Here is a 25,491-nt window from a genome sequence, read left to right as displayed (position 1 = left end):
AAAGGGATATGTACACCTGATGAAAGGGGTATGTGTGCATGAAAGGGGTATTCATGCATGAAAGGGGTATGTGCAGTAAGAGGTATTTGCACATGAAAGGGATATGTAAACATCAAAGGGGTATGTAAGCCTGAATGATGAAAGGGGTATTGAAAGGGATGTAAAAAACTCAAAGGGGACATGTAAACATGAATGGGTCATGAACACATGATGAAAGGGGTATGTACACATTGTGAAAAGGATACATGCACATGGAAGGGATATACACACATGAAAGGGGTATGTGCATATAAAGGGCTATGTACACATTATGAAAGGTGAATGCATACAAAAGGGATATGTGCACATGAAAGGGGTATGTGCAAATGAAAGGGGAATTTTCACATGAAAGGGGAATTTGCACAGGTATCAACTCCTGTACTCAGTTTTTTGTACCTTAGACTCACTCTTGCATAAATTAGGCAATGTGCATGGAATCAACCAGTGCTTGATTCATGCATGAGGCATAGCTTGCCTTGAGCTCTTGCATCTCAACTGCAAGCAGTTTCTAGAGTTTTTCTTGCAGTGTACTTTCAGTGGTAGCGCAGCGGAACCATTGCTGTGCTACCGCTTTTTGACCTGGCCGCGTAGCGCTCCCCCGCTGCCAGCCAAAAAAGCGCAGCGCAGCGCAAAGCACAGCTGTTTTGGTGGCCACTGCGCGGCGCTGAAAGGAGCGGCCCCGTCCGCTGCGCTACCGCTTTTTGGGTCGGGGAAAAAGCGGGCCCCCGCTATTTTCAGCAGTAGCGCAGCGGGATGGGCGCTGCGCTACCGCTTTTTGGGCTGACCGCGCAGCGGTTCCCCGCTGTGCTGCACTAAAAGACCAATTTTTTGTAGTGCAGCGCAGCGTTTCAGCCTTGCCCATTTTTTTTCTAGCCGCTGAAATGATGTGGTTATCATCACATTAGGTTTGCATTTACCGTAGATGTAAACCTAACGTGATGATATCCGAGTTGAGGGCTGTTGGGGTCTGGTTATTGGAATTTTAAGCTTGAAATTTGTTAAATAGCATATTTACCTCCGGAGTGGAATTACTACAGATATGAAGCAAAACGCCCCTCACCTAACTCCTCCACCATCCAACAGTACAATTATCGAGCTTGAAAGCAGTGACAAAGATCAAAACTCTGCCCATAAAGCCAAGCAAAGTTGGGTTTGGAATCACTTTTGAATTACAAGCGACGGCACCGGGGCAATTTGTCAAGTTACCCAGAAAGGTGGGAATATATGTGGGACCAAATTGAAAAAAGATAAAAGTGGAAGCACCAAGAACTTTCACGGCCATTGCTTGCAAATCCACCACCTCGCCAATCCTAAGCTCCTGAACAAGACGCAGAAATCAAAGCATATCGACATGGAGAAGTGGTCAAAGTCTGGCTCCTGTATACCAAAAGTGAGTGCCTTTTTATCTTATAGTTATTGTTGCATTAGAGTCAGGATTATTTCTGACTATGCAACGTGGGTCCTCTTGTAGGTGGAGCTTAATAATGTTTCATTGAAGAATGCACTCGTATACTTCCTTGCCAAGTGTGATCTACTGTTTACAATTGTTGAGTGACCATCTTTCTGTGCACTTGTTTGCCTACTCAACGAAGGGGCCTCACCCCTAATTACCAGTGTCTCCAGCAATGGCATTTCCACTCACCTCGACAGAGTCTTCCTCCAATCGCAAGAGACCATCAAGCTCCAGTTTCTTGCAAAGCAAGATCATCTTTTGTTCACAACCAACGCTTGGACCGCCCCTAATGTCACTGCTTTCATGGCGGTGACCACTCATTACTTGGATTCCAACTTTGAGATGAAAGACTTGACCACCTCATATTCAAGGTGCAAGTTTTCATTTGTCTTTTATTTGTTATTTGAATGAAACAAAAATTAACCAAAACATCTCATCTCTCCAGGAAGTCATACTGGCAGGATGTTTGCGGAGCAATTCTATGAAGTTCTTGAACGTTATGGGTGTCTTGACAAGATACACACGATTACCGCTGATAACGCCGCAACAAACAATTGAATGGCCCGGGAACTCACGCTTCAACTTGACTCTTTCAACACTGCTACTCATCTTCTTGGCTGCGTTGCACATGTCATCAACCTCGCTGCCAAAGCAGGAATTGCGGCCCTTAAAACTCTGGAAGACTCAGCTCAAGAAGGTGAAAAACTTTCCACCGCCGCAATGGGAGGCAAAGCTCCGTACAATGCACCTGCTCACCTGGCCACTCAAAACCAGATGGGCATCAACTTCATGACCACCGAACCTGATGGGGCCAATGTTGAGGCTGACTCAATCCTCAAGAGGATACACGGATTGTGTACCTATGTACGACTTTCACCTCAACGCCGCAAACGTTTTGCCAATGTTGTCGGCTTTACTCAGCCTGATCTTGCAGCCAAGAAGATCACGTGTCTTGAAATTGACGTTTCAACCTTTGCAATGTTCCGCCGGGCCATTCAACTTGAGGAGTCATGAACTCATTACTGTCAGTCCCAACCAGAGACTCACCGCTTTCTGTTGACCTCGGAGGAATGGAATCAGGCCAAAAATGTGATGAACCTCCTTGAACCACTCAGCAAAGCAACTGAGCTGTTGTGTGGATCCACTTATCCAACACTGAACACAGCCCTTCCTGTTTACATCACTCTGATGATACACCTCCACTCCGCCAGGCGAGGCTGTTATGATCAAGCCCAACTTGTCAACCCCGCAGCCCAAATGATAGCCAAAATCAATGGCTACCTTTGTGATGCACTCACTAAGCCAGTATACACCACAGACGCACTTCCTTGCATCTTTTCTGAACGCCGTTCAAAGTGACGGAAAATTATTGAAAAAAATTTGAAGTGGCCCCACTCGTTGGGATTTTGAATACTCCTTGATTTTTTTCCCAATATTTGGGAAATAATTTGATGAATAATCAAGTGGAAACTCAATCTGGCAAATATCCGCGGGAGTTGCCGGAGAAACTCCGGTGAAAACCTTATTCGACTGCCATTCAAATATCATTTGATTGCCCTCTGAACCGCTTTCAAGGTCATTTTGATTTCACTTTGACTATCATCCTCAGCTACCAACAATTGAACAGAATTCAAACATCACCACCAAGATCAAGATGCACCTGAGGTCCAGATCAACGTTGGGCCGCCGGAGTAGTGGACCTTATAAATATCATCCGCTCACCTCCCTCCCTCCCTCGCTCTCTCTCCCTCCCTCCCTTGCTCTCTCTCAAGCTTGCTCTGTCGCGGCTGACTGTTGTTGAGCTTGTACCTTTTCCCCGCCGCAACCTCCAAACCTCAACTGACCACGCTGCTCCAGCCGAGCAATGACCAAAAAGCGGGGCAAGGGCCAGCCAAAGACAACAACGACCCGCCGGCTAACACTTGGGTGGTGCCATCCTGGCAAGATCCTCCCACTCTCTCCCTCCCTTGCTCTCTCTCAATCTTGCTCTGTCTCTCTCTCTCGCTCCTATCTCCTGTTATGTCTATCTTATACACCTGTCCAAAAATCTATTATACACGCAATGATATTACCAAGTTCTCCAAATGGGGCTCTGAGCCATTTGAATGCTAGCAAGGAGAACGGGCAAAATGCGCAGGGAGGAGGGTTGGGGGCAAGAGATCAATTGCCCCGGTCTGCTTCCCAGTCCGCTCAAATTTATTTTGAACTGAGAGCACTTTCCAAGGTGCTTTTGAGTTTCAATAGGCTTTGCTTCAATTGAAACTCCAAGGTATCCCAAAGACAACAATTGAATATAATTCAAACACCTCTTAGTTCAAATTATATTCAAATGTAATTCAAAAAATAATTGAAGAGACTTCGCGTTTTGTTTGAAGTCTCCACCCAATCAATATTTGAAGTCATGGGCCCATCGGATTACATCCAATGGGTGTTTGAAAGGACTTTGAACACTCAGTTCGAACTCACTTGGTCAACTAGTTTGACAAAGTTGGCGACGTCCCTTCTTGCTGGCGGGGAGTTCAAACAATCTTCGATTGAACTTTGGAAGGCTTTCAATCTTTTGCGTCTGTGGTGTACATATTGTCTTTTTCAAAAAGTTTGGACAAAAACAAAAGAAATTGTTATCGAATATCCTTTGCAAATCCCATAAAACCTAGATTCCCCAAAGTTTAATTGGGGAGTCAACCAGGCCGGTCAGCCTGAAACCACAGGGCTTGCGGACACAAAGCACATGACCTGCCAAACAATCTTTGAATTGTGAAAGTACGGTGTGACTTTGGATTCAAGATCAGCTCCGCACTGCCAACCTGGCAGCTCTTCAGAATCAAACGAGTGGGTTGGTAAATAGGGTCAATCGAGCTCTTCCGGTGGTGCATCCGCCCTTTCCTCCACTCCCTCTTCTGATAATCATTGCCGTGATTTTCCGGCGGACTGCAATCACTCCCCTAACCATGTCTCACTTCCACCCTTACAACAGGTCATACTTGCAAGTGTCAGCCCCATTGTCCGAGATCTATCTGCCCTCTGAGAATGAGCACTTGATGGCCTCGCGGCCCAATTTCCATCAACCGGACTCACACATCTATCCGTCTAACTTCCACATGCCTCCGGCTTTGGGCTTGCTCCGTCCGCCCTCCCCATATGGATGCGCTTTGAATTTTGACGGATTTTCTCCAGCGTCCACGCAATTCGAACTCCATCATTCTCCATCCATTTGATACGCTGATGAAGAATTACCAAATGATGTCGTCCCACTACCGCCACCAGCCCAAGTGGGCCTGCCTCACATTCCTAGTTGTTCCATACTGCCTGTCGCTCCACACATATTCACCTGCGACATCTCTTTTGTTGTGTACTGCTCGAGGAAAAACAAGCAGAATCAACCAGTTTGGAATTCTATACAATCACCTAAAGAAGGTCATTGGATCACCATTGACACCCGCACAATCACCTACGATTTGTTCCATCAATTGGTTGCGGCAAAGTGCGCCAAGAATTATGCCAAGCTGCCAAGCTTGCTTCACAAGGGGACAACCACTATCCCACCTTATATCCATTGGAGCGGTTACATTATTTGTAACAAACAATGGCCAAAGGGTAGACCCAAACCTATCTCCACTCGCTCCGACTTTGCCGCCTGGATAGATGCGATTACCAAGGCAAGGACCCCTGCCACCAAAGGGGGGGTTTCCATCAAGATGGCGGACCCGGCGGTGGAGATTGCGTTGGCTGCAAATAATGATTTGCTTGTGGAATCAGTCCGGCGTAGCGAGGCTTGGGAGGCGGCTATGGCGGCACAACAATCTCAAGGAAGTTTGTTGGGTTTGCACCCTTTGGATCTTATGGACGATGATTCTGATGTTAGTAATATCATCTCCAACTCGTAAACCTGATTAGATTAGATCACATATCTTTATTTACTCAACTGGGGTTGATGTTTTAGGGAGATTCTTGCAATGAAGATTTCAAGGCGCGTACAATAATCAAAGTGGATCTCTTCAATAAATACAAGCAGAACACAGGCGTGGTCTCTTCTCACCCAATCTACCCAGATCCAACCGACGTCAATAGATACATAATTCTAACGCCGGGCAATGTGGCTCTATGGGCCAAAGCAATTGTGAGTGTATTTGCCCACCTTCTTTTTTGAGGCAGCGGGATGACTTACTGGAGAATTTTTGGATCTCCAGCATCTGAAGGAGCCAGGTGTTGGTCTCTTATCTCCACCTGCGACACTCAAATATTATAACCGCAAAACAAAGAAATCATTGCTGCTGGACGCTTCCCCTGGCGCGCCGGGCCCACAGTTGGGCTCATCTGATCTGGTGGCAAGCTTGGTTGAAGCCTGTCGTGCAACAATCAGATCCAATGCAACCAACCTTAATCTTGTACAATCGCCACCGTCTTTGGATGCTGGCTCCCTCGAGGGGGACCCCCCGTTGTTGATTGAGTACCTGAAGTTTGCAGGGGTTCTGCCTACCGAGAAGACGTTGGCGATTCTGGCGGGCAAAGATATTGACAGCTACCAAATGTTTGCGGACGGATACATGTCAAATGAAGATTTGAAGGGCTTGGGACTTACTAAGGGGACTCTGGCAAAGCTCCGCAACAATGTTGGACCGTACTGACGCCGCCTTTGCCGTCAAAGGGAATAGTGTATTTGGGTATTTTGCTGTCTGTTGCTTGATTGGTCTTTCTTGTCCAGTGTTTGGGTTCTCTTTTTCTCGGTCTGACAAAAATTCATACAATACACGACTGTTTCCTCTCTCTCACCAAAAATATATACAATACACGACTGTTTCCTCTCTCTTTTTTTCTACAAAGATAAAAACAGTCAGTCTGCCCTTGCTTGGTTTGCCGATCTCTCCTCTCTCTTGCTGACCTACAATTACAAATACTGCACTTGGTTTCCTGATTGATCTCTCCATTTCCTGTCATCACCTTGGTTGAACATTTAGTTTCTTCCTACCCATGAAAATACATATACAAACATGGTCTGCACTTGATATCAGTGGCTGAATGCACTCTTAATGCCTTGCGCTCTGACCCAAAAGCTCTCAGCAAGCAAAATGGTCGCCCTCTGAGCCAAAGACTCACAAGGATTGCGCACTAAGCAAAAGAAGTTCATCACTAAGGCACTCAAACTAATCATCTGCCGATGTACTCTGTGCTTGAGGCCAATGAAGGCTTGCGCAAATGTCTGCTCACACTAGAAATTGCTCAAGCTCTCCTTGAGCCAAAGACTCACAAGACCCTCGCGCGCTAAGCAGAAGGAATAGATCACTAATATTTAAGTATATTTTCTGGAGAGAGAGGACAAACTACTAAGTCAATAACATAACACTAAATAACCTATCCTTAATAAGTGTACTTTCCAGGGAGAGACCAGCGGCAAAATAGCAGAGTTGGAATGTTGGCTTGGCCTAACAACTATGTCAATAACAATACAGAACCTCTCCTTTAGGTATCTCCGGTAAGGAACTGAGTGAAGTGTGCTACATCTATCTATGGGAATAAACATCTTGTTCAAGTAGAGCGACCCCCTCGCAAAGTAGGCGGGCAGTCCCAATAGGGAATCCCAAATCAAGTAATGCCTGCTCTGACGCACTTCTGAAAAAGGTCCAATGTATTATCCCATGGGCGCTCAATCGGTGTCGGGTTCCAGAATCCTTTGAATGAATGCCGGCGACGTCCAGGAACCTCTTGAAGGGGACGCTTTGCAACTCAGGTGGTTCAGGGCCGAGTGGGATCCTTGCTTGGTGGGTAGGACCGGCTTGAGGCAACTGGATAACTCGAGTCGATGGGAGAGAAACCACGCGGCGGGCTGTAGCAGTCAGAGGCCTGCAGATCACTTCAATCTTGTCTGTTGATACTGGCTGACGTCCAGCCGGGACGCGTGGGGCGGTCGTGTTGGTTGCCAAGGGAGAGGGCCCCACCTCATGAGTCTTGGGGGTGGACATTCCTTTGGGACCGTCCTTTGTGACGGCGCGTGTAACACTGCGGCTCCCAGTTGATTGCTGCGAGTAAATGCTCATCAGTATTGCGGGATCACTGGGTAACCATAACCATAGCCACACTGATGTTGTTCTGAACGGCGCCATGGCCCCTGCCTCCCAAAGGGGATGCATTGACCCCGTCGTCGGGGCCAGCTTGAACGGTGTTGGACAGCCCAGTTGAAAGGCCTTGATTCCCGGAACTGCTGACTGCTGGGTACTTCTGCAATCAGATAATAAAATCAACGATGAATTTTACATCCTGATGTGCCTGTCAAACCCGAGAGACTTACTTGGAACCTATATGCTCCGGGGGTCCGCAAGGCAATAGTGGGACGGCGCTCTCCATTGGCGTCCACTGGGTGAGCTCTTTTGACGGAATTCCCGTCGGCCGGCATTGACTAGTGGAAGGACAACAGAAGCAAGGGCAGAAATTAGTTAACTACAAAACAAAGTGAATCTAAATTACCGAAGTAATTAATTGGACTCACATCCGCAGGAGGGTCATTTGGTTCACGCATAATCATCTTAAAGACGACTGCATTGGGAAAAAAGTTGTAGGCGGCCTCTGCAAACTTGGAGAACAAGGCGTCGCTGGCAACCTGAATCTTGTTTGCAGCAGTGTAATACGGATGCCCCAATAGTGTGACACGCCATTCAAGGGCCCCAATATAATTGGCATCATGCAAAAGGCAAAAGAGTGGATTCACCGTATGGCTTTGTTTCACGTGTTCTAACGCCAAAATTTGGAACTCCTCCCAAGTCATTGAAAGCAGGTCGATGTTCATGTCGCCTAAGTCTCTGATAGGTGATATGATTGTCCAAGGAGCGCGCCCGGGAGAAAAACTACAATGAGGAAACTCGGGCTTCTGACCATTTGTGATAAATCCCAAGTAGTCCAGACCAACGGAGGCAAGACGAGGAGATCTGGCAACCAGTGAGGTGTCTTCTTCTGCCTGGGTTTCTGGGCAGAGTATTTTGCCAGGGTTTTTGGACATAGCTGGTTGTATCTAATCTACTCTGAAGGTGCAACCGCAGAGCGTAGGAAGAAGGGATAAAAGGCAGCCCAGAGGAAGCGAGGGAACTGGTGATTGATCAAACATTGCGCCAAACCTCTGCCTCTTATATGCACCAGGCCATGTCAGAGTCAACCACAGTGCCCTGCCCAAAAGGCCAACCCCACCGGACTGCAATGACAGCCTGCGGGTCTGTTAGTTTGTGGGTCCGGTCACATGCATCAATCTGACCACACGGCCCAATCATGTGGAATGGCCCAACCTAACCTACCGTGGGAAGCAGCAAGGCCAAGAGCCAGCAGCAGAGATAAGGGCCGCTCCGACCGACCACCTGCGTCCGACAATAGGCTCACAGTCGGATTTGGTGTCATCTTACACGCTTGCAGTGCCTAACCAGCTGTAAGCCCTTGATTTCGCCCATTTTGATCAATCACTCATCTAATGAATGTTGGGTGGGGCACAAAGGATTCACGGTGTCAGTCCAAGAAATGAACTTGGTAAATAATCCCGCTATAATATAGATAAAAATATATATAGTAGAGAGACACCACCGCTGAGATAAAGCGTCGCTGGGAGAGCCAAAAGACCAAAAGACTAACTACAACAGGGAAACTGGGATAGTCATTCAGAAAAATGGAACTCATGGAGGTTGAGATCATCCAACGTGTCGGGGCAAAGGTAACCTGCATTATTAAAGAGCTTTTGACAAAGCCGAGCAGAAACTACTTGATACATTGTGCGTTCAATCACCCACTTGGGGTCCGCACACCTGACGAGGGCTTGAGAGCAACAAAGATCCAACTTAACCTGAGAGAAACAGAACTCAATGGGATTGAGCTCAGGGGTGTAGGTTGGCAGAAAAACTATCTTCACCCCAGCGTTTTCACATAACCAATGGACTTGTTCCCCAATATGGACTTTTGCATTATCCAGAACAAGAACTGAGTTGTTATCTGGGTAGCGGTTCATTCGCAGGAGCTGTGTATATGTAGACGCAAAAATAGCTGAGTAAGTAGTATGACACAGCCAATATTGATGTAAATGGATACAGACTTACCAGGGAATACTTCAAGAAGTGCCCAAAGTTGGAACCCTTGACGTTGTCGTCGGTCACAGTCACAGCCAGTATACCATTGAAACCAATGGCAGGCAAGAGCGTGAAACGAGTTGCATTTGAATCGATAATTGTCCTATTGGCTTGAGTACCCTTGGGGGAACGTGAAAATGTTTGCAGTAAGTCCTTCAAGCAGATAGATGATTCATCTAGAAGCATCCAATTAAACATCAGCAATGGAGCTGATGAATGAGGAGCACAGATGAAAAAACTCGCCGGTAAAAACCAAATACTCAGCAGGCACTGATGCCATCCGTTCGATGAAATCATGCTTGGTGACAAGAGATTTCTTGATGTTCAGTGTGTTGGCTTTCTTCAAAGTGATCTCCATATTCTCGACGAGGTTGCGGTGGAGGGTAGTGAGACTCAAGAGGGTGTTGGTTTCATCATAAAGCCGTTCTTGGAGCTTGTCCAAGAACAATCCTGGCTTGCAACGGAGCAATTCTTTGATGAATATCTGGTCTTCAGTGGTGAGCAATCAAGTAGGGCCTTTCTTTTCATATTTGGAAGGATCACGAATGACCCGTTGAGTTGCATGGTAGAGCTGCATCCAGCGGTCCATAGACTGGCATGAGATTGAAAAGCCGAGCGTGTTGCAGACTGAAGCTCTTGAGTGCAATTGAGCAATCATACAGACGGTTGCAATCTTGGTTCCGGGGTCGTATTTTTGGAATCCCATTTTCTCTGGCAGGCGGGTGGGTAGGTGGTTGTGGTTGTGGTAGGCGGGCAGAAAGATGGCTGGTGGTGGCGTGCGGGCGGATGGGTAGTGGCGGCGGTAGCGGGCCAGGGGCTGTGAATGTGATGATGCAGTGCAGTAAGGTTTTCAGACCCACATGCCAACCTTATTGCTGCCGGGTGTAATGTTGCAGGGTGGGATTTGCAATGACCAGTGTGGGATCTGCATCACCCTGAAGATCCATAGGTGAGCCAGCCAAATTGGATCCTCAAGCTGGATCTGGATTTTCACAGATTTATGTCCATAATGAAACAAAAAAAATCGGAATTTTGTCCAAGCTTCTTGAAAAAGACAATAGGGGGGTTCACGTAAGGCTGATTTCAAAAATCAGCAACCAAAACCAGCAGATGCAGCTTTTGAAAATTGTGAGAAAGCAAAAAGGTTTGGCTGGGCAGCTCCCCTTTGGAAGCAATCTGCAAGGCATAAACCTTACTCACAGCTGCATGAGCAGACGAAATCAGCATTGCTTTTTTTGCAACGTGAACCCCCCTAATAGGGGGGTTCACATTAGCCTGATTTTGGCTGCTGGTCACAGATGGTTTCAAATCTCATGCACACTTCCTGCATAAACTTAAAAAAAATACTGCATAAGCATTCCCTTCAGCAAGGCCTCAAACATAAAAGGCCTGCTGAAAACTTTATTGTATGTAGGCCCATATGTACATACATATCTAAATACATACACATACAGACACAAGGCATACCATACCAGACATCTGCCGCTCACTTGGTTGTGCCCAGATTTTTCGGCTTAGTCCGGTACTTGAAATAATTGAGCAATGTCGTAGGCTTGACGCTCGGTTGGACAAGCTTGGGGTTGCAGATAGCGGTTCGTTACTACAATCTGGAAAACGTCGATGATGTCGTCCAGAATGCTCAGAGAGGAGTGGAAGTCGTGGGGTGTGTTTTGTTGGGGTTTGAGAGACACCATCAGATCATCAAGGGCTTCTCCGTAATAAAACGCGTACAAGAAGAAAAAGTCGCGGATGATTGACTGACGGGTGGAAGCGCGGGAGGAATTGAATAAAACTTCTCTATTTCCAAAAAGAGAGCCAGTTGCAAGGACAAATCAGCAACAGTCTCCACCAGAACAACAACCGCGTAAAAAAAGGTAACTTCTTTGGTGAGCACCTGCACATCGGGAAGGATTCCACCATGGAGCAGTCTGTACCTGCTAGCCAAGGAAGGCTGCTCCAGGCGGACAGCAGCTATGTGTATTGGCTGGCCGGACGGCGGAAGGTGTCTTCGCTCGCCGGGCCCCGGAGGGAATATTGCTCCTTACAATGCACCAGCTAGTCTACATCCTTGCCGAGGTTGCTCCCTGGCAATCACCTGCACATATGCTTGCCAAGAATGATTCATTCCCACCGGGCAAAATCCTTGGCACTTGTAAATGCTTGACAATGAGACTGGCCATTGAATGGAGTAAACACTCCCTTCAATGGCCGGTCCGACTGCACATCTAGAGGAAGAGAGTCCTCTCAATGGCCACTGTCTTCTCCCTTTGATGACCTATGCCATTGGGAGGGGTAACTGAAGGCCAAGGAGGCATTCTTGCACCGGGAAGGGGCTGGGTGGGACAATCTTTGCAAGATCAGCATGTGTGGGTTCTCAGGCCCTTTTTTTAGCAATTAAAGAAGTTTTATTTGGGGGTGCGAAGCGCGGGGCATCTTGATGAGGTCTGGGGAGTCTGGGATGTTGGTGACGGTATGTATGATCTTGTAGGATCTTGTATGTGCTTGCAGATTGGGTTATGTACATATGTATGCTGGGCAACAACGGGCAACGTGAACGCCCCTGCTGGTTTGGCTTGCTGATGCAAGGCCAGCTGCAGAAAATTCCTTGCATTGGCCTGCATGAGCAGGCATCGAATTTTTAGCAAGGTTTGCAGACTGATTTCGAAATCAGGCTAACGTGAACCCCCCTAATATGTGCGATAGTACTCGACCCCACTTTCAAGGTTAGCTTCTGGAAGGCCCACAAAAACTTCATTCACAATCACTATTTGCTCTCGGTTGATGATGTCATTTCAACTTTCCGCGCTGCTGCCCACGAATTCAAGGATCAGCTTGGGATGACCGAGCCTGCTAGCAACCCGAACCCAATGGCCCGAGCCTCTGGATCAGGTCCCTCGAACTTCTTAGCAGCTGCTTTTTACCAACCACCCCCACCGATTGAGGGGATTGAAGCCAAGATCTCCCGCTACTTGAAGGAGGATTCCGATCCGCAGGGCAGCAAGATCCTTGCTTGTTGGGCCGGTCAACAGAGGACTTATCCGATCCTGTCACAAATGGCACGGAAATTCCTTTCAATCCCGGCAACTAGCGCTGCTTCCGAGCGCGTGTTCTCCAAAGGACGACGAATCGTCTCCTGGCAACGATCCGCGCTCCAACCAAGGAGCATCAAGCATCTCTTGTGTCTCAAGGGATGGTTCCAAGCCTTTGATGGCCCTTTCTAGGCTTCTGATTCCCTTTTCTTGTTATGTCTACACCCGTTTGCTGGGGTTCTTGTCCGCGCGTGTGCCCTTTTCTGTCAGTCTCTAGCTACTCGATCGGCCTCTCATCTTGTTTTCTTTTCCCTCAGGCTCCGCTCGGCCTCTCATTTCATTTCCTTTTCCCTCAAGCTCTAGATAAAACAGTCCTGTATATACTTGATGGCCACTGGAATTACAAAAACAAACATAAAAACCCAAAAAAAGACATCATTCCCCAGGGAATCCTCCCTTCGCAAAAAACCATCATATGCCCCGGGGTTTCGGGGGATTCCTGAGGCCAATCCCGGACCCCGTAGCCCGGGGCATGATCCCGAAGTCATGCCCCGAACCCCGCTTTCGGGACGCAGCCTTAGGCTACCACGTGGAGTCCTCGTGGAATCCGCGTGATTTCCCCGTGGATGGACTCCCCAGGTGTATAAATACGTATTTTTGTGTACAGTGGATGACTCATCAACTGAAAAAATGGTCAGCGTACAGATCCCAGAAGCCAAATTCAATCCCAGATATCCAGATACTTGAGGTGTGGGCAAAGCACAAGTTGTATGATGCCAGGCCGGGCGCAAACCGGGTGAGGAAAGCGGAAGATAGATTTCGAGCATAGTGGTACACATCCAACAGGTTTTCTAAGAAGGACGAGAGATGGGTGGACTAGACTTTGGTATAATAATAATTCTGGAAGATCACTTCCTATTTCATTTCATTTCGATTTTTTTTGGTTGAATTTTCAACTCGACTCTATTGAGTTTTGACAAATCTATAAGGATCAGAGAGAGGTGATATACAATGGTAAGCCCCGGTTCAAAGAAGGAAAGAACAAGAAAGCCAACAAGGGTGAGGAGGGAACATACGTGGCGTCGATTTGGATAAGCTGAGGACAAGCAAGCATGATTTTCCTGCGATAGTTAGCGCCCATTTCAAGCTGGAGGGGGTTTCCTTCGAGATAAACAGTCTGGAGATTTGGCATTGCGGTTTGGCACAAAGCCCCTTCGATGGCACTCCAACCGGCCACCGTCATCTTATTGTTGTTGGCCTTTATTTTTTTTCCAGACGGTGGAGTCCATGCACTTCGTCAGTTGTCCATCATGAATGTGCAGCATATAATGCCATCGGGGTGTGGATGCAGTAACGAATAAAACAGACTAACCCATAGTTCTTCCAAGTGGCTGAGACCCTCGATCCCCTTCATGTCGTTAATCTCATTCGCGCCGATGTCCAAGACCCTCAGTTTTTTCTATCCATCCCCAATTGTTCCTGTCAGCTCGCTTGCTTTTGTTTGATCAAGGGGGGAATTGATTCACATTTGTGGAAAGGCCTTCTCCTATCGATGTCAGGCCGTTGTGGCTGATGTATAACTCTTCCAATTTGACGAGATTCTCTAAGCCTTCGAGTTTAACAATCCGGTTCGATTGGATCGATAGCTAGAAGAGGTAGCATACATTAAAAACAAGACTTGTTTAGTTGTTTGGGTTTGAGACGCACACTTCGCAGGTTGACGAGAGCATCTAATCCTTCGAGTTTGGAGATCTTGTTCCGCCCTAGCCACAGCTCAGTCAGGTTGGTCAGACAAGCCAAGTTGGCGATGTGCTGTGCAACATCAACCGAATTAGTATTTGCTTATATACAAAGAAAATTGAAAGAAGTCGTGAGTGTGGATTGAACAGACTCGAATCCGGTTACTTCCAAGTTCCAAGCTGGTGAGCGTGTCCGAAAGATGATCGAGCGCCTCAATCTGAGAAATCTGGCAGATAGAATTGTTTGAAGTTAATAAAAAGTAAAGATTTGATTAGTTCAGCCTCTCCAGAATGGGTGTAAGACGTCAAACTGGGATGATAGGACCGAGAAGGCTATAATTCAAACCTTATTTTGGATGAGGTAGAGGGTCGACAATGAGCGCAACGGGTCAAGGTTTTCGATCCGCCTGATCAGGTTGAAGCTGAAATCCAAGGTTCTGTGTGGACGGATGATCGTCGGAATCCGATCGCAGCGGATGAGCGGAAATGGAACGGGTCGATATAATCAGTTACTCGACCAGAAATCAAGCAAGGAACGAATAAGGGTTAAAGTACTTCAGGTTTTGGAGGCTATCGAGACCCTCGATCTTCCCGATCTGGTTGTCGTACAGATCCAGTTCCTCCAAGGCTTGCAAATGTTCAAAGGGTGCAATCACCTCTACTACGTCTAAGTCTTGATGGTCACAGTGTTCAGGGGGGTGTTCGGGTTCAGAGTCTTTAGCGTCGAGCGGGATGGAGCCGGATGCTTTGCCATCGATCTTGGGGCTGAACCTGAGCTGGTTGATTAGGTTCTGGCGCAGGTTGATCCGCTTCAAAGAGGGTGCCAATCGGCGCAGATGTCGCTCGAATCCTCGGAGGGTTCTGATCCGCGAATGCGATAGTTCGAGCTCCTGATTTGTCGTAGAGATTTGGTTTGATTCACGAGTGAAGCGTCCACATGTATGTCAGCGCCCTCCGGACCGCCAGGGGATATGGGCATCGGCCGGATCGAGCTACATACCTCTGTGCCTTCCTTGAATTCGTTCAGTAGCTCTGTTTGTTCAAATAGAAACTGGATTGATGAGTGGTTCGAAGTACAAAGTCGAGGAGTGCTATGGACTGCTGACCTTCGTTCTCTGCCTGCCAGACCGACTCGTCCTTGGAGCCTTCGGCCGCTTGTGCATCTAGAATGGCCTGGCGTTCCTGGATTCCGTCCTGGTAGGAGGCTTCGTCCAGTCGGGCTACTGCCGAGTCGGTCGTCGGCGATTGGACTGTGTCTGTGTCTGGCTTGGGGTCTTCCATGGTTGGTTGGGAAGATGACTTTCAGCTTGGCCACTCGGACAAAAGGGAGTCTGGTGTTTACACAACCAACACCTTTCTTCTACAACTTCACAAGCGGATTTCTTTACACCACTCTCATCATCATCACCTGGAACCCCCTAGCGCAGGCCTCAGCTGGGTGCAGAGTCCAGACGCCTTCCCGCAGGGGCCCTCGGAAGGAGGGACTTGAACTACAGATGTCACCCCTCCTGCCTGACAGAATTATTTATCAAATAATTTGGACTTTCTTTTTGATCCGTTGAAGGCCCTCTGTCTATTATCATCTGGTTATAAGGTCACCCTACATTCGAAGGGGCTTTTCCAGTAGATGGACTCCATCTACTCCATCTCATTCTATTTTGTGAATGATTCTGTATAACCGGTACAGCAACATCCACAGAAACATAATGACACTGGCAGTGGCAACATCATCTGATGAAATAATATTACATAAATACAAGGAACATATTTTTTTATTTATGGACGCCGTCGCGCAGGGACCCTCCGAAGCCTAAGCTCCGAAGCCTTCTTCGGAGGCTCGGGCGCTCCACGCCAGCCCGAACTTAACAGTCCCTCCTGGGCGCTCCCCAGGAGAGTTATCGGCGCCATCCAGGCTGTACCGGCCCAGGCAGGCCCAGGCCCTGCAAAGAGGGAATTGTGGAAGTTTAGTAAAGAGGCCCTGCATGTTTAGGCGCGTACATTCAGGTCCCGAACTTCAAGACTCAAGAGGCACCGGAGATGTGACATAAAGGCGTGTCCGCGCTCTAATATGCACAAGATACAAAGCGGTTGAGGCGCCAGGGGCGCTGGCGTGGCTTGGCTGATTTTTGCAGGTGGTGGCGCCCCGCTTCCGCTTGATTCGCCCGGCGGTGTAAAGGGATATATCGTTCTTGACTCTTGTCCCTCATTATAAAGTGGGCTCGCGACGACCTTGTTCCGCATCCCTACAATTGCCTCTTGGCCTCTGTTGACTGCCTCAGCTCTTCTATCTTTGTTCTTAAAGGTATCTAGCTATTGATCTCCTCTCGTGATAAGCTTATCGTGACTCCGTGAGACCTGACTTTTGAGTGCAATCCTCCACACTCACAGCCTACAGATAGAATTCTTTCGATTAGGTTATTTAACATATTTTCAAGACCCAAGCATGAAATCCGGCTTTCCCGTGCTTTTGAGCTCGATCCTGCTGCTGTTCATCAGTAGCCCAATTGGTAGCGCTGGCGCACATCCATTACCCTACGATCCCGAAAATTCAAATGTACGGAGCGGTGTCACATCAACCGGAAGCAACCACGCCAAAAGATCAGACGGCTGGCCTGTTGGCCCCGTCCCAAACAACCATTTCTGGAACATGTACAAATTTTATGAATGTCCAACAGCAGTTGACGATCTGATTTGCAGTGGTCCAAAGGGTCAAGCCTCTTTTTTAGAATGCTCTTTATAGATTTTATGTACAAACCAAAGAGACTGATTTCATACTACCTTTCTCTCAGGTCTGGGCTGGCGCGGAAATATAAGTAACAGGACCGGATGGCCCCACCAGCTTTTTACGTGTGAAACAACCGAGAAGGCGTATTGCCATAAGAATGTGGTGAGTGAAACTTCTTGGAAAAATTGTCGTTTTGCTTATCACCCGAAGCAAAGCTTAGTAAAAATCTCATTTTGATTTCCATTTGATTTTGCTGATTTTCCTTGTGACCACGCAGCCCAATCAGAAATTTGATTTGTTAAAGGACTCTTATGAGGCGCATCCAGTTAACAAAAGTTCAATCAGGTTCAACCCATAAATTGACATTGTCCTCATCGAAGTCTTCATCCCTTCTGCCTTCCTGCGACCAACTGTTTCTTTCAACTTCGGCAAATATTGCTCGCTGTTCTCATTAGAAAGTTTTACATTTGAAACAGTTCTTGCTAATTTGCTTGAGGCTCAGTAGTTGGCGAGGAAATCCACGGAATCTCCAGCCCAACCAGCGGGACAGTGTTGCCAAGAGACTCGAATGCCCTGCTGATTTCAAAAAATGAGTGCCAAGAAAAGTTTTGGCAGGAATAGTCAGCTACCTGGACACATTGCATGGTAAATAAGGAGTGATAAAATGAAAGTACAGTTGAAAGTTAAACCCTTCCTATCAGGGTACCGGTGGCAGAGCAAAGGTCTGGTCCGGTTTGGTCAATGAGTTTCCATGAGCGCGAGGTATGCCGTGCCAGGGTCCGGGACTCTCCCAACCTTCGGCCATAGCGGTCTCTCGCCGGTCTCATACTCGAATATTAGCCGATAATTCGACGGCATTATGTACTCAGGTATTGGGCGGGTCGGGTCGCAATGGCATGGCGGGGGTTCTGGAAGTCATTTCACGCCTCAATCTGACCACAACAGCTTTTTTACCGGCTGGATCTGTGGGAACATGTCGCACTGTCCCAGTGTGCAGTAGGAATGCAAGGGTCATTATGTCGGAAACGTGAATCAGCGTGAATCACTGGTTGTTGAAGCGTGTTGGCCAACAGATCCACACTCCCCTGCATTATTGAATATCTGGTCCAAATTCTTTTCGACGCTATCGAGCCAATTTTAGTTGAGTGGGAAGGATGACAATTGGGCGGGCTTGCCCAAGGGGCACCTGCGGGCCCCTGAGTCCTGTTGCGCCATAGGCTTTGAGAACATGGACCAGTTGGGACAGCCCCTGAGTGGCAAGGCCATTTTCAGGCGCCTATTCAAAACATGACTCAAATACCCTGTCAGGGTGGGGCCAACCCGTCCGATCGTCATGCTACTAACAGGACCGTGAAGTTTCAAGAGGGGCGAGAGCCGGACATCATACGCTTCCTATCGTTGGAAGATTGATTCAGCAAAAAATAATTGGGAATGCTGTTTGGGGAAAGATGAAGAAGGTTTTGAAGCAAGCACAAATAACTAGACATCGAAATGAACCGAAAAATTCTAAATAGACTCCAAGTGGATGGAGTGAATGAAACCAGAAGCGTAAAGCGTAACAAATGTGAAGTTTTTATGAACGGAGGTTATTCTGAGTATCTTCGATTGATGAGCAGTTCACACTAGCCGCCAAGTGGACCATATTTTGCGGGGTGGCCGCCTTCGCCTAAAATTGGGGAAGACGTGGAATTATCACTTCTGATCAGAAGGGTGAGCCGACAAACCGTCGTCAAGTGTGTCGCACGATATACCCCATCAAAATCAGAACAGCGTCAAATCATCAGCAGACAATATGATGGAAGGGGTCATCAAGGGAAGCCTATGAAATCCGCGGGAGGCATGAATGTAACTGACCTTTTGATCATATCCTTGTTTAATAGCAAGTCAGTTTGCAAGTCACCCGCTTGGCAATACATGCCTAGGAGTAATACCAAGCGAAGTAGTAGCCACAGCCGAAAATCATGGCGGTGGAAGACAGAAAGTAAACAATTTCTTGTAAGCATACTCTGGCGGATTCCCAACAAGGAAACAAACTTCAGATGAATTCAGTTCATAAAAAAAACGGGGGATCACTCAACTGATGCACAAGAAAATGAGCGCGCAAGTGAGACGCATAATGTCCAGATTGATGTGCGCTGGGTGAGGAAGATATGGTTTCAAATTTCTAGGAATCAAGTGTGGAAATTTTGTTTTGATAATGAAACGTAGGAGATCGTCTACTTGCAACTTATGAGCCAAACTTGAAAGTGGAACAAAGAGCGATGTGATCAACCGAGTGAACAAAGGTTTTTTCTGAGTCTGGACTCTGAAGTGGCGTCATTGAAACTGAACTTAAGTGCGAGAGGCGATGAGTTCACTTCCTAGCGAAGGATCAAGTTGATCGATTGATTCAAAACCTTGAGCAAACGATCGAATTTTCCGCCAGAAGAAGACAAGTCATGACTGGGAAGACAAGATTGTTATCCCCTCGCAGACAAGACGCAGCATTCACTGCCAGTGCCACCTTGAGCACATCAGGCGCAATTGTGTAGGAAACCGCCCAGTTTTCAGCGCAGTCTAGAGATCTGAGCTCTGGTCATCCCCGCCCTCTTTCCGAACTGTTTCATGGAGAAGTTGTTTTGACAACAGCACGAGGTCCAAGTTAAATATTCATGGTCAGAGGCTTGTGCTTCGCACATTAAAGAGTGTGCAAACGAAAGGGAAAATCCCTCATTTTGATGTTCTAATACAGTGATGATCTGATTGGCTTTGCTTTCTGCGAGAAAAAAGAGAAAAAAGAAGGAGAGGGGGAAGTGATCAATGTATTCCGTCCAGTAAACCCGAGCCGCAAGCTTCAACGTCCACAACTTCTTTAGGGGTATTACAGCTAAAGATCACTTGATCGGTTTCGCGAACATGCACCATATCTTCCACTCGAATCCTTTGATGTGCCAAAACATTTCAATCACAGTATATTGTTTTACAAGTCAAGACGTAAGTATGTGAAGTTTGTGCAGGGATTGCAGAAAAAGACTGACCCAATTCCGCGGAAGTGTTTAGGGTATCGGTCTTCGTCAGGGACATAAACTCCCGGCTCGATTGTGATGACTGAGCCTGCTTTCAGTCTTTCGTGGGTAATAGAATCAAGGGATCAACAAACGTGAGGTGAAACATTTTGGAATGTCCGCAGAGACTGAAGGATGAGGACGATATTTAATGAGAACGCACCGATGCGATCGATTCCAGGTCGGCGTGTCATGTAAATCAGTGCCCACAGGATGGCCGATATAATGGGGATACAATCTATTCAAAGCATCCGGATGATCTAGATTGAATCCTAGCTTTACCAGCCCTTCTTTCAAGAGCTGGCAACTAGCACGATGTAGACTACTGAGGGAATGCCCAGAGCCCTGGTGACATTGAGTAATAAGTTCCTTTTCGGCATTCTTCACAACCTCATACAAGTCCTTTTGAGCCGAGGTAAATTTGCCCTTGTTCCCGACTGGGAAGGTCCGCGTGATGTCGGCGACATAGCCAGCATATTCGAATCCGGCATCCAGTAAAACGAGCTGGTTCCCGGGCTTGAGAGCCCGGTCATTGAAAGTGTAGTGAATGGTGAGTGCCGCAGGACCGGCTGCACACACTGGCACATATCCCATTCGACCGCCCACCCCGGGCGAATGCTGATGGCATGCACCCTCGAAAGTCTGGACGAGGTCGTGCTCACTTCTTGAGCCTTCAGAGTCGCATTCCGCCGCGAGACGCATGGCGGCTTTGAATCCATGAGCGCTGATATCTGCCGCCATTCTGAGTAGCTTCAATTCAGCCTCAGATTTGATCATCTTGATCGAGTCTAGCTTGGCTTGCAAAGACCGGATTGGCCGATACTTGGATTGGTTTGTCTGCCCACGATTGACTGATCGCGAAGTCGCAAGAACCGCCAGACAGCTATCAAGATCAGACCTCGAGGATGATGAAAAATTACCGGGTGCAGAGCTTAGAAAATCGGTCAGATTTCCGGTTTGGGAGTTGTTCTTGGAGAAAAAGTCTATGAGCGGGACGGTCGATTTCCATGGTGGCAAATTGGGGAACTCGATATCTGAGGGTAAGTCTAGGTACACGGGTGAGTTGGTTGACTTAGTCAAGACCGGTTTTAGTCTGCTTGCGAGATCCGAAATGTCGTACGTCTGGGATATGATGATGAGAGATATAAACATCAATAAATCTATGCATTTCCACTCTAAGCAGGGACATACTATGTCTGCCCCGAACCATTCTGTCACTCCATCGATCCCTGACCTAGCACCCTCCCACATCTCTTGAAAAGGATCTTTAGGCCTCACAAACATTGTCATCGTATAGCCTTTGGTGCTGTTGCCCTTTTCTAGGCCAAGAAAACGAATCAGACTTCTGAGGAAGACTTGGATTATGTTCCAAACTGACCTAGGAGAAGACAAGAATCTGGCTCTTGGAAACCTGTCAGGTACCAAAAGTCACTCGATTGCCGAAATGGATAGCTATTATCCTCGTCCACAGCAGCGTCAACGGGTTAAGGGTCGAAGCCATATTGAATTTAACATGAGATCAATCTCATAAGATACGACTAAATCTGAAAAAGACCCACAAGACTTACAAGACATGATGGGCCATCCATTTAGTTCTTGCACCCGCGATAATAACAGCAGAACCATCAGGTAACATTTCCATCAACTTGGCGCGTCGCTGAGCGTATTCCTCTCGAGGTATGCCGATGGTAAGGTCATTGGGACCTAGTAAGTGAGGGTGTGTGGCCGGGAGCGGCTGTCCAAAAAATTCGTGACCATACGCTATCGATTTGTCGGAGTCTGTTCGCGATGAGCCTACGATTCTTAATAACGAGACCCAGTTAAAGAGAGCCCTCGCAGCATTAAGATTCTGCAGGGATGGCAGACAAAAGTAAAACTAGATATTGCAACTGACCAGCTGAACCAATTCTGCCTGAGCTTGATGATGATCGTCGCAGTTGGCAAAACGAAGTCGTTGAGGAATGGGAATGGGACCGGGCTAGCATGAATCTGATATTCGTCGCTCCTTGTTCGACCCTTCCGAGTCTCCGGTTCATGCCGTGCGCCAGTGTTGTGGCCATGGATCGCTTCATTTCTTGCGAGTTTTCCTTATTTCGGCGTGAGGGGCATTGAACATTCGATGTCCCTATTGACTGGGACATTGAAGTGGCGGATAACGTGGGCGGCTTGCTCCGGGATGCACACCGGGCGCGCGGATCGGTGGACATCCCGGATCAGAATCTCGAACACATCTCTCAGATCTCTTCCAAGTTCAATTTTACGATCGAGACCCTGACCACCCCAACCCCATTGGTAACTCCACCATGTCACTCAGCAACACCGAGGTCAGTCTGCATTTCAGATTTGGAGTGACTAGCAAGCCAAAGCACTGATGATATCTCTCGATCGATACAGTTTCTCACTCAGCTCGCGAAGCTCTTCACTCCTGACCCTGAACGCTCGCACACATGTTTTCTAACGCAAAAAAGGTGTAAGCAAGGACTGTGCTTGTCCAGCATCTGAAATGATACCATTGACACATCTGAACCTTTGATCCACAAGTTACCTACCAGGCTGATGGCGACGCAACCATGACAACACCCGGAAATGAGCCGACCTTCAAGTGTCTATTCCGGGCAACCGATGGCCACGGAATAAAGTTTTCAACTCTTGTTTGTTTCGGAACTCATTTCAAAAACAAGAAGTAGGTGTTGACATTAACGGATGGCTGTGCTTTTTAGGTTGGACCCGAACAAACTCTCGAATTTCAGAAAGCTTACTGCAGCGTTATGCGAGCAGTAATGATTGCAAAACTCAAGCCAAAGAAGAAAAAAGTGGGGAAATCGGCACCTGTTACCGTCGTCAGTTTGCCCAAGATCGTGGGACCTAAGAGAGGCCCTGGCGTTGAACGGCGGCGTAGATTGATTGCAAAGCGTTCCAAAATCTTGCTGAAGACAAGACGACGGAAATTACTGAAGGTTGCTGCGACTACGACCTGATCAAACAAGCAAATTTTATCATAACGCCTGTGTTGATTGTAACATCAAGTTTTTCTTCCTTTATTCCAACATGCTTAGTGATCTTTTAATCTATCTGCTCGATGAAGCTCACAGTATAGTCTGTGAGATATGTGAAGTGATGCTCGAGAAAATTGACGACGGAAAAAGTGATTTGAGATCACTATGCTTGTGCTTGTGGCATAAGAATATTGCCCCAACTTCTGGCCGGTTGTGTTGAACAGAAAATGCTGACAAGCTGGGGCTGGCGAATAGTTGGCAACAAGGCCTGACCTGGGAACTAACCACTTGTGCCCCTACACGGCGGGAGCGATCGATGAAAATATATTTCCAGATGACGCGCGGATGTTTCATTTGTGCCCAATATCATAAAAATGAAATGCATGTAAACTTTGGCAAGTTGAATGCCAGTTGGTTAAAATTGGTCTCATGAGGAAGGGATGAGAATTGAATGAGAAGTGAGCAATGAAAACTGGTGTTTCTGCAGAGCGCAAGTGGTGTTTTCTCGCTGCTACTTTGCAGTGCAACACAGGGGTTCAGTGACCCGTTGTGCCATTTGGAGCGCAGCATTTACAAGAGAAGTTGTTCGACCTCTGTTTCCAGGGATTTTATGATTTCTGGTGAGATTGGATACTTGACTGCCCATTTCTGAGCATCTATGGAAGCAAATGTTAAAGAAACTGGTGCAGCTTTTGGAATGGGTAAACTGTGATTTTGCTTGATCTTGAGTGCATAGATATGTGGGACACCAGGAATGCGACTAAGGAAGATAGGAGGGTTGTCATTTGGAGGACAATTGTGAGGGAAGTAAGTAAAAGAGCCACCTTTTGAGAAAAGAAATACTGGTGTTAAAAAGGTGTTTGCCACTAATTGGAGTGTTTCAGTAGTCCTCATCTGGATTTCTCTCCCATGGTGGATTTTTGAATTTTCCTTGATTGTGCTTAACATACTATCAACACTTTCATATTTAAATATCCCTGGCTGACTGTAAAATTCCCTATTGCTTTCAAGCTCTTTTGCAAGTGCCTGGCGTATTTCCATGTATTCTTCCTGACCTCTGCCCAATCCAAAAGCAACTGCACAGAAACCACAGTGGCCATCATTCTTCACATCCAACATTTTCTCAACATGAGGTTGAACCAATGCTGGGAGTGTCTTGATGAGATCATTTCTTTCAGGTATTCTGGTTGAGGAAAAGTCTACAGGTTTTTTCATGTGATTGTTTGAGATTCCAGTATTTATCAATGATGTTCTCCTGGAATGATCTGCAGAGGTAGAGTAACTTGAAATGGGACTTAAGGGATTGTTTGGTTGTGTTTTTGTATCAAGTGCATCTGAATAATGATTTTTTTGGTAAACCATGGGTTGGATTGGTTTTTTTATTTGATTTTCTACAAGGGAGGTGTGTATGTTTGTCAACCCAAAATTTATGGTTTTAATTTTAGAGTAATTCAGGGAAAAGGATCTTTACCATGTATCACTTCTTTGGCCTCCAATTTCTGCTTTGTATATCCTTGGTTGGTTAATTTCAGTGCTAGCTCCCAGATTTTTTCTAGGATCAAACAAGTAGTGTGAATGTAGTTAGTGATTTATTGTAAAGAAGTTTGATATGGCTTACTCACCATAAAACTTTGATTGTTTGGATTCAGATTTGCATTCATTATTCTTGGGGTAGGAGGCTAATCCAATTATACCTCCCCTCTTTTCAAGATTCTTTGAAATTGAAAGTGGGTGTGCAGAAATGCTGTGGTAATCTAATATCTGGAAAGCAGTTAAGATCTTGGTATATAACATAATTATGGGCAGTTTGGATGAAAAGGAAAACTATAATGATGATGATGATCAGAGTGGATGATACTAAGATGAAAGGAATGAGAAATCTGATGATAGGATGAGTCAGGGGCTATTTAGATATTACTTGTTGAAACAGAAAAATGTAGAAAAAATTTGAAAATTCCATATGTACTGTCCTTAGTACATACATGGTTTGGAACCTGTTTCAATGAGCCAGATGAATCTTGAAAGAATAAATAGCTTGATTGTGCAATGTTTCTACATCAATACAAAGTTTATCCTGAAACTCCAAGTGATTCATTTCTGACAGAAAAGTCAGAAGCTGTCAGAAGTAAGCACCTGGAAAAATAAACTGTCACTAGACTAGGTGACATCAGCCTAAGTCCAATGAGCTACCCACCAGCTGCACAGCTGGCCGCATGGACATCCCCCTGCAGGAAACAAAGGGGCCGTTGTAGCCTGATTGTGGTAGCACCAGAGCAGGAACAAAGTGACAGTCATTGTTTCTTGATGTCACCTGATGTCTGGTGACAATTTATTTTTCCTGGTGTTAAGCCTGTTGTGGTATGCCAAATG

The 25,491-nt window shown here is 46.8% G+C and overlaps 7 protein-coding genes across 7 annotated transcripts; 3 read left to right on the top strand and 4 right to left on the bottom strand.

Annotated features, from left to right (window-relative positions):
• Nucleotides 1–4,443: 4,443 nt before the first annotated feature.
• PtA15_15A38 (uncharacterized protein) lies at nucleotides 4,444–6,120 on the top strand (the record flags this gene model as incomplete). Its single annotated transcript, XM_053163591.1, has 4 exons — nucleotides 4,444–4,618; nucleotides 4,724–5,352; nucleotides 5,436–5,612; nucleotides 5,683–6,120. 4 exons carry the CDS (start codon nucleotides 4,444–4,446, stop codon nucleotides 6,118–6,120), a joined length of 1,419 nt encoding a protein of 472 aa, XP_053027204.1.
• An 873-nt stretch (nucleotides 6,121–6,993) lies between these two features.
• On the bottom strand, nucleotides 6,994–8,273 carry PtA15_15A37 (uncharacterized protein; the record flags this gene model as incomplete). The annotated part of the gene is made up of 4 exons (XM_053163580.1): nucleotides 6,994–7,509; nucleotides 7,568–7,708; nucleotides 7,779–7,886; nucleotides 7,977–8,273. The coding sequence occupies 4 exons, from the start codon at nucleotides 8,271–8,273 to the stop codon at nucleotides 6,994–6,996; spliced, it is 1,062 nt and encodes a 353-aa protein (XP_053027203.1).
• Nucleotides 8,274–13,580: 5,307 nt separating this feature from the next.
• PtA15_15A36 (uncharacterized protein) lies at nucleotides 13,581–15,637 on the bottom strand (the record flags this gene model as incomplete). Its single annotated transcript, XM_053163569.1, has 10 exons — nucleotides 13,581–13,599; nucleotides 13,694–13,875; nucleotides 13,990–14,076; nucleotides 14,144–14,263; nucleotides 14,325–14,429; nucleotides 14,509–14,583; nucleotides 14,703–14,793; nucleotides 14,912–15,246; nucleotides 15,357–15,388; nucleotides 15,463–15,637. 10 exons carry the CDS (start codon nucleotides 15,635–15,637, stop codon nucleotides 13,581–13,583), a joined length of 1,221 nt encoding a protein of 406 aa, XP_053027202.1.
• A 529-nt stretch (nucleotides 15,638–16,166) lies between these two features.
• Nucleotides 16,167–16,597, bottom strand: PtA15_15A35 (uncharacterized protein; the record flags this gene model as incomplete). The annotated part of the gene is made up of 2 exons (XM_053163558.1): nucleotides 16,167–16,296; nucleotides 16,389–16,597. 2 exons carry the CDS (start codon nucleotides 16,595–16,597, stop codon nucleotides 16,167–16,169), a joined length of 339 nt encoding a protein of 112 aa, XP_053027201.1.
• A 202-nt stretch (nucleotides 16,598–16,799) lies between these two features.
• Nucleotides 16,800–17,439, top strand: PtA15_15A34 (uncharacterized protein; the record flags this gene model as incomplete). Its single annotated transcript, XM_053163547.1, has 3 exons — nucleotides 16,800–17,064; nucleotides 17,146–17,243; nucleotides 17,359–17,439. 3 exons carry the CDS (start codon nucleotides 16,800–16,802, stop codon nucleotides 17,437–17,439), a joined length of 444 nt encoding a protein of 147 aa, XP_053027200.1.
• A 2,438-nt stretch (nucleotides 17,440–19,877) lies between these two features.
• On the bottom strand, nucleotides 19,878–22,332 carry PtA15_15A33 (uncharacterized protein; the record flags this gene model as incomplete). Its single annotated transcript, XM_053163536.1, has 7 exons — nucleotides 19,878–20,001; nucleotides 20,099–20,185; nucleotides 20,289–21,247; nucleotides 21,317–21,444; nucleotides 21,504–21,577; nucleotides 21,694–21,919; nucleotides 22,020–22,332. The coding sequence occupies 7 exons, from the start codon at nucleotides 22,330–22,332 to the stop codon at nucleotides 19,878–19,880; spliced, it is 1,911 nt and encodes a 636-aa protein (XP_053027199.1).
• A 96-nt stretch (nucleotides 22,333–22,428) lies between these two features.
• On the top strand, nucleotides 22,429–23,103 carry PtA15_15A32 (uncharacterized protein; the record flags this gene model as incomplete). Its single annotated transcript, XM_053163525.1, has 4 exons — nucleotides 22,429–22,449; nucleotides 22,520–22,595; nucleotides 22,667–22,776; nucleotides 22,846–23,103. 4 exons carry the CDS (start codon nucleotides 22,429–22,431, stop codon nucleotides 23,101–23,103), a joined length of 465 nt encoding a protein of 154 aa, XP_053027198.1.
• Nucleotides 23,104–25,491: the final 2,388 nt, after the last annotated feature.

The sequence above is a fragment of the Puccinia triticina genome, chromosome 15A (assembly GCF_026914185.1).
Source record: "Puccinia triticina chromosome 15A, complete sequence".
NCBI lineage: Eukaryota > Fungi > Basidiomycota > Pucciniomycetes > Pucciniales > Pucciniaceae > Puccinia > Puccinia triticina.
Note: the sequence above shows the minus strand (reverse complement) of the source record. Positions and strands in the feature narration are given on the sequence as shown.